The sequence below is a fragment of the Choloepus didactylus genome, chromosome 1 (genome assembly GCF_015220235.1).
Source record: "Choloepus didactylus isolate mChoDid1 chromosome 1, mChoDid1.pri, whole genome shotgun sequence".
In the NCBI taxonomy this organism is placed as follows: Eukaryota; Metazoa; Chordata; class Mammalia; order Pilosa; family Megalonychidae; genus Choloepus; species Choloepus didactylus.
Window position 1 is genome coordinate 184,665,489 of NC_051307.1, and position 13,523 is coordinate 184,679,011.

Consider the following 13,523-nt stretch of genomic DNA (forward strand, 5'->3'; position numbering starts at 1 on the left):
GGCAAGTATATAAATTATGTTCTGTTAATTAACATAACCCTAGTAAATACGTAAAACAGGACAAAATTTCTGCTATAGTTTATCAGATATTCAGCCAAACTAGAGTGAAGCTCAAGCCCTGTCCCCACAGCCCTTAGCACAAAAAGCAAAACTAATTGCTGTCACCTGAGCTCTAGAACTAGGACCAAAGAAAGGCCATGTCTTCCTAGCCCTGTGTGCTCATGCAGCAGTGGAGTGAGGCTGTCCCCCAAGTAAACACTACCAGGAGATAATCTTTTAAATGCCAATGAAATAGCTGTACTTCATTGCCCTACCATCAAAAAAAATAATACTAACATGTCTTGAGGAAATAACTGGGCTTGACATGGCAACCAAAGCCGCAGCACAATCAATCAGACCCTTACTAAGCCTCATTCCTGTGCCCCTTAACTTGCCACATGTACCCTCTTATTCCCCAGTTGAGCAGAAACAAGCTTCCCAGCTAGGATTCACTCTTGGACCTAAAGGTTAGTTGTTCCTTTCCTCATCCCCAGTCTCTCTTGGTTAATGCCTCTCCCAGACCCGCTCATTTCTATCCTCCTCTTGCTGTTGATCAGCCCTTGGATTTTTAAGCTTCTCACCAAGTTTATTTCTTACAGACTAGAAGCCTTTCACACCAAACCAGTAAAGATGCGAGGATTTTCAGCCATTCCAACCATTCTGTTCTTCCGGACTCCTGCCCTCTCAATTTTAAATGAGATAGCCAGAAAGTGATTGGTCCCGTCAGGCAGGGCCTGCACCTTCTGACAAGCAAAACGCAGCTACAAAAGACAGACCCTTGTCCCTCAGCAACCCTTAAGATTAAGGGGTGAGAACTCTCTGAAGAGGAGGTTGAGACAGGCTACAACAGGGAGACGGGAGAGAAGATGAAGGAGCCCTTGAGCAAGGACGGTCAGTCAAGGTCAGGAAGGCCTGCGCACCAACCGACCCACCCAAATGGAGAGAAGGGAGGGAGGGAGGGTGGGGAAAGAGCCTGGAACAAGAAAGGGGGAGGAGGAGTAAGTAAAGCTAATCTGCAAAAGCAAATGGCCCCACATTGCCAGGGCCTCTGTCTCCATTCTCACCTTTGTCTTTGCAAGAGTGCCAGTATATTCTCTCACATGTTTATCTAATAAATTTTCAACCTGCTTACACACACACACACACACACATAAATACCTCTGCTTCTAACTTACTACATGGCTATAAAGTCAGAACATGTTGACAAATGAAATATAACACTACAACAACAATAAAATCAATTTTAACATTAAAATTTTTTAAATCCAAATTAAAATTTACAGGTCACATTTTTCTTCATTAGCTCAGGATAATTAAAATACAATGGCTTGGCCCCAACTCATTTATAAATATAAACCCAAACATGAGCTCTGAAGTTATCTAGCAGTTCCTGGTTATAAAGTAGTCTCGTAGACCTGGGGTTGGCAAACATTTTCTACGAAAGTCCAGAGAGTAAATATTTTGGGCTTTGTAGGCCATTGGGTCTCTGTTGACCAATATAATGTGAAAGCAGCCATGGACAATACATAAGCAAATGTGCATAGCTGTGTTTCAATAAAAACTTATTTACAAAAACAGGTGGCAATTTGGCCCACCGGACTGTAGTTTGCCAACCTCTGGTATAAAAGATTCAGAATAAGCTTATATTATTGTTTGTAGATTACTGTTGAACCAAAAACACTAAATTTTAAAATACTTGCAGAGAATTTACAGGGCCTAGACAATATCTACAGACCCAAGACATTGAGCAGGTATATACTGGTGTACCTGGAATTGTTACAATATTGGAATTCTTCCATATTCTTCCACACACTGGCCCCCATCCCAGCCACACCAAGCTCTCTGGATCCAGCCACTCAAGGACTAACACCTGGCCCAGCCAGGGGACTTCGAGGACTCCACATACTGGTTGCTCTGTTCTCATTGGTACAGCCTGGACTATTTAGGTTGCTAAATATTTTGTAATCATAGACTCCTGTTTGAGAAAGACTGGAGCGGCTTGTTGTAAGAGCTGCTTTCACCTATAGGACTGGTTTCAAACCAAGCCCAAATGGGAAGTAAATTGAAATGCTAGATAAAACAAGCACCTACAGAGAATCTCAGACCTGGGTTCAAACTCTGCCCTACCACTTTCTAGCTATGTGACCACCTTAACCTCAGCTCTTTGTGCATCTCACACAGTGAGGATGGTGGACCCACCATATAGGGCTGTCAGGAACAGAAGGAATATATTAAAAGGCCCTTGCTAGAAAGAATAATAAAAGAAGTAATCACTGAAAATTTCCTAACTCTTATAAAAGACAGAAAATTAGAGATTCAAGAAGTACACCACACCCCAAACAGAATAGACCCCAATAGATGTACTCCAAGACACTTATTGATCAGATTGTCCAATGTCAAAGACAGAGAATTCTGAAAGCAGCAAGAGAAAAGCAATCCATCACATACAAGAGAAGCTCGATAAGACTACATACAGATTTCTCTGCAGAAACCATAGAGGCAAGAAGTCAGTGGTATTATATATTCAACATACTGAAAGAGAACTGCCAACCAAGAATTCTGTATCCAGCAAAACTGTCTTTCAAAAATGAGGGAGAGATTAAAATATTTTTAGACAAACAGACACAGAGAGTTCATGAATACGAGATTGGCGCTACAGGCTGATAGGAAAAGACGAGAAAGAGGTTTGGAGAAGATTGTAGAAATGAAGATTATCAGGAAGGGTAAAAAGAGAGAGAGGAAAAAATAAGACATGACATATAAAATCCAAAAGACAAAATGATAGAAGAAAGTACTGCCCTTCCAGTAATAACACTAAATATTAATGGATTAAATTCCCCAATAAAAAGACACAGACGGGCAGAATGGATTTAAAAACAGGACCCATCTATATGCTGTCTACAAGAAACTCACCTTAGACACAAGGACAAAAATAGGCTGAAAGTGAAAAGTTGGAAAAAGATATGTCATGCAAACGGCAACCAGAAAAAAGCGGGAGTAGCTATATTAATATCAGACAAAGTAGACTTCAAAAGTAAAACAGTTAAGAGAGACAAAGAAGGACACTATATATTAATAAAAGGGTCAATTCATCAAGAAAACATAACAATCATAAATATTTGTGCACCAAGCCAGAGTGCCCCAAAGTTCATGAGGCAGACACTGAGAACACTGAAAGGAGAAGTAGATAACCACAATAATGGAGACTTCAATACACCACTCACATCAGTGGATAGAACATCTAGACAGAGGATCAACTAGGAAACAGAGACGTTGAATTGTATGATAAATGAACTAGACTTGACAGACATTTATAGAACACTACACCCCACAACAGCAGGATACACACTCTTCTTGAGTGCTCATGGTACATTTTCTAGGATAGACCACATGCTGGGTCACAAAGCAAGCCTCAACAAATTTAAAAATATTGATATTATAAAAAGCACTATCTCAGATCATAATGGAATGAAGTTGGAAATAAATAACAGGCAGAAGATTGTAAAATTCACAAATATATGGAGACTAAACAACACACTCTTAGAAAACCAATGGGTAAAGGAAGAAATTACAAGAGAAATTAGTAAATACCTTGAGGCAAATGACAATGAAAACACAACATATCAAAACTTATGGGCTGCAGCAAAGGCAGTGCTGAGAGGAAATGTATTGCCTTAAATGCTTACATTAAAAGAGAGAGCAAAAATTGAGGAATTAACTGTCCACCTGGAGAAAAACTGGAGAAAGAACAGCAAATAAACCCCAAAGCAAACAGAAGGAATGAAATAACACAGATTAGAGCAGAAATAAATGAAACTGAGAACAGGAAAACAATAGAGAGAATCAACAAAACCAGAAGCTTGTTCTTTGAGAAAATCAACAAAATTGATGGACCTCTAGCTAGGCTACCAAAAAAAAAAAAAAAAAAAAAAAAAAAAAAGCAGATGCAAATAAATGCAATCAGAAATGGGAAAGGAAACATAACTACTGACCCTGCAGAAATAAAGGAGATAATGAGAAGATACTATAAGCAACTATATGCTAATAAACTAGACAACTTACATGAAATGGACAACTTCCTAGAAAAGCATAAACAACCAACATTGACCTGAGAAGAAATAGAGACCTCAACAAACCAATCACAAGCAAAGAGATTGAGTCAGTCATCAAAAAGCTCCCAAAAAAGAAAAGCCCAGGACCAGATGGCTTCACATGTGAATTCTACCAAGCATTCAAGAAAGAATTAATGCCAATCCTGCTCAAACTCTTCAAAAAAAATTGAAGAGGAGGGAAGGCTACCCAACTCATTCTATGAAGCCAACATCACCCTAATACCAAAATCAGGAAAGATGCTACAAAAACAAAATTATAGACCAAACTCTTTAATGACTATAGAAGCAAAAATCCTCAACAAAATAATCGCAAATGGAATCCAGCAGCACATTAAAAGAATTATACCCCACAACCAAGTGGGATTTATTCCAGGTATGCAAGGCTGGTTCAACATAAGAAAATCAATTAATGTAATATACCACATCAATAAATCAAAACAGAAGAACCACATAATAATCTCGATCAACGCAGAAAAGGTATTTTACAAAATTCAACATCCTTTCTTGATGAAAACACTTCAAAGGATAGGAATAGAAGGGAATTCTCTCAATATGATAAACGCAATATATGAGAAACGCACAGCTAACATCGTACTCAATGGGAAGAGACGGAAAGCTTTCCCTCTAAGATCTGGAACAAGACAAGGATGCCCACTGTCACCATTGTTACTTAACATTGTGCTGGAAGTTCTAGCCATAGCAATCAGGCAAGAAAAAGAAAAGGCATCCAAATTGGAGAAGAAAAAGTGAAACTTTAACTGTTTGCAGATGACACGATTCTATATATGAAAAATCTACAGCAAAGCTATTAGAGCTAATCAATGAATAGAGCAAAATGCCAGGCTGCAAGATCAACACACAAAAATCTGTAGTGTTCTTATACACAAGTAATGTGCAACACGAGGAAGAAATTTTTTAAAAATTCCATTTACAGTAGCAACCAAAAGAATCAAGTATTTAGGAATAAACTTAACCAAGGCCACAAAAGACCTATACAAAGAAAATTACAAGAAACTGCTAAAAGAAGTCAAACAGGACCTAAAAAAATGGGAGAACATACCGTGTTCATGGATTGGAAGACTAAATGTAATTAAGATGTCAGCTCTACCCAAACTGATTTATAGATTCAATGCAATACCTATTAAAATCCCAACAACTTAATTTGCAGAAATAGAAAAACCAATAACCAAATTTATTTGGAAGGGCAAGGTGCCCTGAATAGCCAAAAATATCTAGAGAAAGAGGAATGAAGTGGGAAATCTCACACTACCTGACTTTGAAGCATATTACAAAGCTACAGTGCTCAAGACAGCATGGTACTGGCATAAGGACAGAGATACCAACCAATGGAATCAAATTGAGTGTTCAGAAATAGACTCTCGCATTTACAGACAATTGATCTTTGATAACTCAGTCAAGCCAAATCAACTGGGACAGAGCAGCCTCTTCAATAAATGGTCTTTGGAGAACTGGATATCCATATGCAAAAGAATGAAAGAGGACTCCTGCCTCACACCTTATACAAAAATTAACTCTAATTGGATCAAAGACCTAAACATAAGCATTAAGACTGTAAGACCCTCAGAAAAAAACATAGGACACTATCTTAAAGATCTTATGATAGGAGGTGGTTTCCTAGACCTTACACCCAAAGCACAAGCAACGAAAGAACAAATAGACAGATGGGATCGCCTCAAAATCAAACACTTTTTTACATCAAAGGACTTTGTTAGAAAAGTAAAAAGGTAGTCTACACAGTGGGAGACAATGGTTGGAAACCACATATCAGATAAGGGTTTAATATCCTGAATATATAAAGCAATCCTACAACTTATCAACAGAAAGACAAACAACCCAATTTAAAAATGGGCAAAAGACATGGACAGACACTTTTCCAAAGAAGAAATACAAATGTCTCAAAAACATATGAAAAAATGCTCAACTTCACTGGCTATTAGGGTAATGCAAATCAAAACCACAACGAGATATCATCTCACCCTCCCAGAATAGCCATTATCCAAAAAACAGAAAATTACAAGTGCTGGAAAGGTTGTGGAGAAAGAGGCACTTATTCATTGCTGGTGGGAATGTAGAATGGTGCAACCACTCTGGAAGACAGTGTGGAGGTTCCTCAGGAAGCTAAGTATAGATTTGCCATATGACCCAGCTATTCCATTGCTAAGTATATACTCAAAGGAACTGAAAGCTAAGACACAAACGGACATTTGTAAACCGATGTTTATTGCAGCATTATTCACAATTGCCAAGAGATGGAAGCAGCCCAAATGTCCATCAACAGATGAGTATATAAGCAAACTGTAGTGTATACACATGATGGAATATTATGCAGCTGTAAGACAGAAGACATGGAACATATAATAACGTGGATGAACCTTGAGGACATTATGTTGAGTGAAGTTAGCCAGAAACAAAATGACAAATACTGTATGGCTTCTCTAATATGAACTAACATTAGTGAGCAAACTTGGAAAGTGAAAAGCTGATAACGCAGGCTACCAGGAGATAGAGAGTAGAGATCAGGCATTTGATGCTGAAGGACTACAGAATGTTCAGCAGGATTGATTGTATAGATCCAGAAATAGATAGCATAATACTGTGTGATGGTAGCACAATATTGTAAGTACATGAATAAAGATATCGGTGAGTAAGGCTGAAAGAGGTGGGATAGGGGAATGTATGACACCAGAGGTAATGATAGATGATGAAGACTGGGACTGTATAACTTGGGGAAAACTGGAGTGGCCAATGACTTGCTAAATGTACAAATATAAAAATGTTCTCACATGTGGGAGAACAAATGAATGTCAGCCATCCAGAGTGTTGAAAAAGGGATGGTATTTGGGGAAAAAACATAATCAAAGCAAATTGGAGTCTATGGTCAACAGTAACATTGTAATATGCTTCCATTGAATGTAACAAAGGCAATATACCAAAGCTAAATGTGTATGAGAGGGGGATAAAAGGGAGGGATATGGGATTCTTGGTAGTGGTGTTGTTTTCTGTCCTTACTATTATATTGTATTGTATGACATTTTTATTTTTCTTTTTATTATCTTTTCTATTATTCACTAAAAAAAAAAAAACCTTTTTCATAATAATCAATATGTTCAAGTGCTGACTGTGGTGATAAATGTACAATTATGTGATGATGCCGTGAACGACTGTACACTGTTGATGGTTGTATGTTATATGAATATATCTCTATAAGATTGTAGGAAAAAATATAAATAGAGGTAAAAGTGCTGGAGAAAACATGGAGAGAGGGAAATACCTATTTACTGTTGATGAGGTGGCACAATGGTATAGCCTTTCTGGAGGTCACTATGGTGGCTCCACAAGAAGCTAAGTATGTGGGGCCATAAGGTCCTACGACCTCATTATGGGGTATGTATTTGGAAGATCCCAGAGCAGAGACATGAATGGTGTGATGGTTAGGTTCCTGTGTCAACTTGGCCAGGTGACCCAGCTGTCTGGTCAAGCAAACACTGGCCTAACAATTGCTGTGAGGACGTTTGAGGCTGGTTAATAAACCAACAGGCTGGTTGATTAAATCATCAGTCAGTTGACTGCAGCAGTGACTGATAACTCACCAAAGGGCGTGTCTTCCTCAATGAGAGAATGCAATTGGCTGGATTTGATCCAATTAATCAGTTGAAGACATAAGCAGGACAGATAGAGGACCTTCACTTCTTCTTCGGCTGCCCAGTGAAGCATTTCCTGAGGAGTTCGTTGAAGTTGCCAGTTCATTTCCTGAGGAGTTCATCAAACACGTTCGTCCAAGATCCCAGTTCATTTCCTGAGGAGTACGTTGAAGTTGCCGGTTTATTTCCTGAGGAGTTCATCGGACATCTTCCTTGGAGCTGACAGTTTGTTGACGGCTCTACAGAATTTGGACTCGTGCATACCCACAGTTGCATGAGTCACTTTTACAATTTGATAGTCAGAGACACCTCTCATTGATTCTGTTTCTCTAGAGAACCCTAACTAATACAAATGGAAATTTGCACATTGGTGTTCATGGAGGCAGTATTCATGAGTTGCAGTGGGTGGAGGTGGCCTAAGGGTACACCAACTGAGGAACAGAATGGTGAACTTTGGTGTATGCAAACAATGGAATATTGAGCAACTACAAGAAGGAGTGAAGCTGTGAGACACACAATGAGGTGAATGGATCCTATAGACAGTGTGTTGGGTGAAGTACACCAGAAACCAAGGCAAACACTACAATGCCTCACCAATATGGACTAACTACAGTCTGTAAACTCAGAATTGCATCTTAGAGCAAAGCCTAATAGGGAGACAGTTATGCTAATCATCCCTAGATTGTAAGCTCTTACAGCAGTCAAATCTATTCCTGAATTGTAATGGCTATCTCCAAACTCTGAGATGCTGATCCCTTAGTGTATAACCTGATTGGTCTCTGGAACATTGGGTATCTGTGTGACACCTGAAACTCAGAGCTAGAGCTCGGCGGATAGGAATATCAGTATTAATGCATACAGCAACTGTTAAAAAAACAAACAAACAAAAAAAAAAGCTGAAATAGAGCCCAGACTTCAATTAGAGATACGAAGAAAGCAGACCTGGTTAAGACTAGAGCAAATTGGGCCAAAGGGTAAAGGTTAAAACTTCAACTTCCATGTGAAACCAAGGGAAGAGATGTTGATTTGGTGTAGGATCTATATTTTCTAAACAATATAACTTCTACAGTCATTTTCTTCAAACACTACAATTACATGGAGCTTTGAATAGGAAGTGAGCTATGATAGGTCTGCATAGATTAGAATGAAATAGCAACACATCCTAAAGTGATTTGGGTGGAGAATAAAAATATATATTCAGGGCCCCCCTGAAGAGCTGGGGGAGGATGCAAAGGTGTTGGACTTCACCTGGATTGATGCTGATGGTCTCATGAACATTGGGGACTGATGGCTTGATGTGCTGAGCCCTCTGTCTTGGGGCTGGCCCCTACAAAGCTTGTTGCTGCAAGAGGCTAAACCTGCTTATAATTGTGCCTAAGAGTCTCCCCCTGAGTGCCTCTTTGTTGCTCAGATGTGGCCTCCCTCTCTAACTAAGCCACCTTTGCAGGTGGTCTCACTGCCCTCCCACCTAGTGGGACCTGACTCCCAGGGGTGTAAATCTCCCTGGCAATGCAGGATATGACTCCCGGGGATGAATCTGGACCTGGCATCATGGGATTGAGAACATCTTCTTGACCAAAAGGGGGACATGAAATGAAACGAAATAAAGCTTCAGTGGCTGAGAGATTTCAAATGCAGTTAGAGGTCACTCTGGTGGACATTCTTACACACTATATAGATAACACCTTTTAGGTTTTAATATATTGGAATAGCTGGAAGTAAATACCTGAAACTACCAAACTCCAATCCTTGACTCTTGAAGACGATTGTATAACAATGTAGCTTACAAGGGGTGACAGTATGACTGTGAAAACCTTGTGGATCGCACTCCCTTTATCCAGTGTATGGATGGATGAGTAGAAAAATGGGGACAAAACCTAAATGAAAAATAGGGTGGGATGGCGGGGGTGATTTGGGTGTTCTTTTTTTATTTTTATTTTTTATTCTTATTCTGATTCTTTCCGATGTATGGAAAATGTTCAAAAATAGATTGGGGTGATGAATGCACAGCTATATGATGGTACTAGGAACAGTTGATTGTACACCATGGATGATTGTGTGGTATGTATGTTTTATTGCAATAAAACTAAATTTAAAAAAAAAAAAAGTCCCCTGCTAGAAAAGGCACTCAGTGGAACATGTTATTATTAGTCCTTTTTTTTTTGAGTTGGACCTTTTTGGAAAAGCCGGAGGACACTTGGAGGTCCAGACCCAGAAGAATTGTTCTCTTTCTGTGAAACTTTCGTTTCTGAGAGTCAGGCTTTCATTAAGCTATTTTCTCCTATAAGTACTGTATACTCCTTTTTAGAAAAAAAGAATTCCTTTTCAAATAGAAAAATCATTTAAGAAGTTCTCCTACTCAAGGAAAAGGAACCCTGTGAAAAGTGCCGAGGGGTGGAGGCTCAGAGATCAGGCCTCTCCGGGCCTCCGTCTCTGCACCTGAAAGAGGACAGGCCGTTGAATCGGGGGATTCCCCATGTTCCCTCGGGCACAGTGGGTGCAGGGGAACAAACCCGTAGAGGTGAGAAACGGAAGGACAGCCCGCGGGTTTGACCCTCGGCACTGAGCTTCCCCCTCTCTCCTGTGCAGATCTTCGGTTTCCTGGCCACCTTCCTGTGCATGGAGAGCATATGGCTGTCCTACAAGATCTCATGCGTAACCCAGTCAACAGGTGAGTTCCAGTTATCTGTGCACGGAGACTCCCTGACAGGCTCCTCTGCTCAGGACCAGGGGACCGGCTTGTTCTTGACTCTCACCACAGGGAATGGTCCTGCCGCTGTGAAGGTTGTGTCCCAAGGCAGACTCAGAAGCAGCATTTGTGCTCAGGGGCCAGGCAGAAGAAAAGGTGTGCATCCAAGAACCTCTGCTCTAATCCCCACCTCCATCATGCCCATGGGGGCCCTAAAATTTAGCCTCACATGGCAAATCATTTTCTTTAAATAATTTTCCTAATGACAAAAATAAAGTGTAGAACCTTTAGAAAATACAAATAAAAAAAAATTTTTTTTAAGCAATCTGTCCTCACACTGCACCCAGAACCAGCCTCTGGGTATCTATCCTTCTAGTATTTCTTCTCTGAAAAATATACATAGGTTGCTTTTATTAAAAGGATCAGACTTTACATGCCATTATATAACCTGCTTTTCTTCTCTTATTTTGCCACATGTCAAACATTTTCCCATTCTTATTGGGCATTCTTCACATCCTTAGTAGCTCCATGGTGTTCCATTGTAAATTGTGGTGTGCCACACTTTAACTCATCTCCTATTTGGGAGTATTAAGGTACCACGCCACCCCCAACCCCCAGCTCTTTGCTAATAAACGGTGCTATAATGAATATAAATCTGGGTCTCCATCCCTGCACCTGAAAGAGGACAAGGCGGTTGAATCAGGGGATTTCCTAACATTTATTTTTATTCCTAGAAGTAGAATTGCTGAAAGCTTGAACCTATTGTTTTGATTAAGCCACTTCTTTCTTTGAACCAGCAATTCTTTGTTCATTTTCTTTCTTTTTAAAATGTATTTAAAATATCAAAGCATGTACATTAAGGTGTTCGATGCATTGTCAGAATTGCCCTGCAGCCAGGTTGTCACAGCAGAGCTTTTATTTTCCTTCTAGCAGTCACGAGCAAGAAGTTAATAGGATGTTAAGGGAAAGAGCCAATCATGAAAGACCACATATGTGATCTCATGCACATGAAATGTCCAGAATAAGAAAATCTATGGAGACAGAAAGTAGATTAATGGTTGCTTGGGACAGAGGGAGATAGGAGGACATGTGGGTGATAACTAAAGGGTATGGGATTTCTTTTTGAGGTGATGAAAATCTTCTAAAATTCACTGTGGTGATGGTTGCACCTGTCTGTGAACATGGTGAAATCATTGAATTGTTCACTTTAAATGGGTGAATTGTCAGATGTGTGAATTATATATCAATAAAGGTATTTAGGAAAAAAAATGAATGAAATAAAAAGTAGAGAATATTGAGAAAAGTTAAGAGGTAATGTCTAAAGTTGATAAATTATTGTACTAAATTATGAAGAAATTCACCCCTCAAAAAAATAGCTAAAGATTAAACAGGGTTGCCTCTGTGGAGTCCCTTCCTCACTGTTTATTTATTTTAAAAGAAAAAATCATTCCAAAGAAAGTTGGTGCCAGGCAGGGGAAAGAAGTGCACTGAGCAGAACTTGTGTTCCAGCCTTCTGCTGTGTGGCTTCTGGGTGGGGCCCGTCCCTGACAAACTACGCTGACTTTGCCATTTCCTTCCCAAGATGCAGCTGTCTGAGGACGCCAGAGTCCGGGCTCTCCTGGGAGCTTCTGCTGGTAGCTGGCAGAACGTGTGGGCCAGTGACCCGGGGAGAGGCTTCTGAACCTGTGTTCCTGCACCAGAGTCCTGCTCGGTGGCTGGGCAACAGGAGAGGCCCTTCTGCTTTCCTCCTGCCCAAGAAGCAGCTTCCCTGGGCTCCCAAGCTCGTCCCAGCCTCTTGATCAGGTCTTCCTGGGAGAACTCCCCATCTGGGAAAGCAAACACCTCAAGGGAAATCCGGTCTCTTCCCTCCTGCATTTGGAACTGCCTCTGGTACCGATGACCCCACTTGGCACAACAGAGGGGTTTCTGAAAACTCAAGCATAAATATGCTATTTCATATTCCTCTGAGGAGTGAAGTTGCCTTATGGCCTCATCAAAGCCTCCTCCTACTTTGTCTAGAGTGTAAATCTGGTCTTGAAGATTTAAAGTAAGACGTGCCTGAGAAACCTGACGGGGTCAGCCTGCGTCTCCTTTCCCTATCTCTGCCTTTGATACCATTGTGTGTGTATGTGTTTTTTAATAAAATATTGACTTGGCCAATTGCAGAAGGATTCATTAAACTAGAAGGCAGCTGCAAAACTAGGCTTAAAAGAAAGTTTCCATTCTGAGTCTATGTCTAGCACGTTGCCCTAAATAAACCCAATGCTCTGGGTATGCTCCTGGTAAAGCATTAGACTGTTGTTTTTCTTACTATCTTGGTCGAGGGTAATAGGGTTGAGTTTTAGGTGAACATTGGCAGTTTTTAATTTATATTTACATCTTCCTCTCCTGTAATATCAATTTACTTGTTCAGTGTGAAACAAGGAAGGGGCTTTGAAGGATGCTAATAGTTGTGTTTACACTATGACAGTTCATCTTCTTGTCCTAAATTTGCTACTTCCCTGGTTATTGGATGCTCAGTTAGCTAGACAGAGGAAGGAACAAAAGTCTGTTGAACAACCCCCATGTGCTAGGACATAACTTAAAAATGATTGCATCGAATAGTCACCACAATGCTTCTGGGCAGGTTGTATCATGGCCCTTTTAGAGATGAAGAAATGGAGGCTCAGAAGCTCTCCCTTCCCAAGGCACAGGGCAAGTACATGGAGAGCTGAGCTTAGAATCTAGGTCTGCCCAACTCCCAGTCCCTGTCCTTTTCTTTGCACAGTGATGCCTGAAATGGGAGACAGCCCCTTGGGCTTGGAAATGGGAGTTCTTGGGCTGCTTTTGTTAAATTCTTCCCCATGACGCTGCCAGCTCAGGACAATGAGATCCATCTGGGATTGTCTAGGGAAGCAGCACCCATGCCGTGTCACAGACGGGAGAGTATCTCATGTCTCAGGTGGGCTGGAGCAGGAACAGGGCTGAGCAGTCCTGTGTTGGCCAGCTCCTCAGGAGCAACGGGACCGAGGCAGGCACTGT

At 40.5% G+C, this 13,523-nt stretch overlaps 1 protein-coding gene across 1 annotated transcript in view; it reads left to right on the top strand.

Annotated features, from left to right (window-relative positions):
• CMTM7 (CKLF like MARVEL transmembrane domain containing 7) overlaps window positions 1-12,665 on the top strand; it is a 101,946-nt gene extending 89,281 nt beyond the window's left edge. Inside the window, 2 exon segments of the mRNA XM_037825667.1 lie at window positions 10,403-10,484; window positions 12,085-12,665. Of these exon segments, the coding sequence (XP_037681595.1) occupies window positions 10,403-10,484; window positions 12,085-12,098 (96 nt within the window). The 3' untranslated portion in view covers window positions 12,099-12,665.
• Window positions 12,666-13,523: the final 858 nt, after the last annotated feature.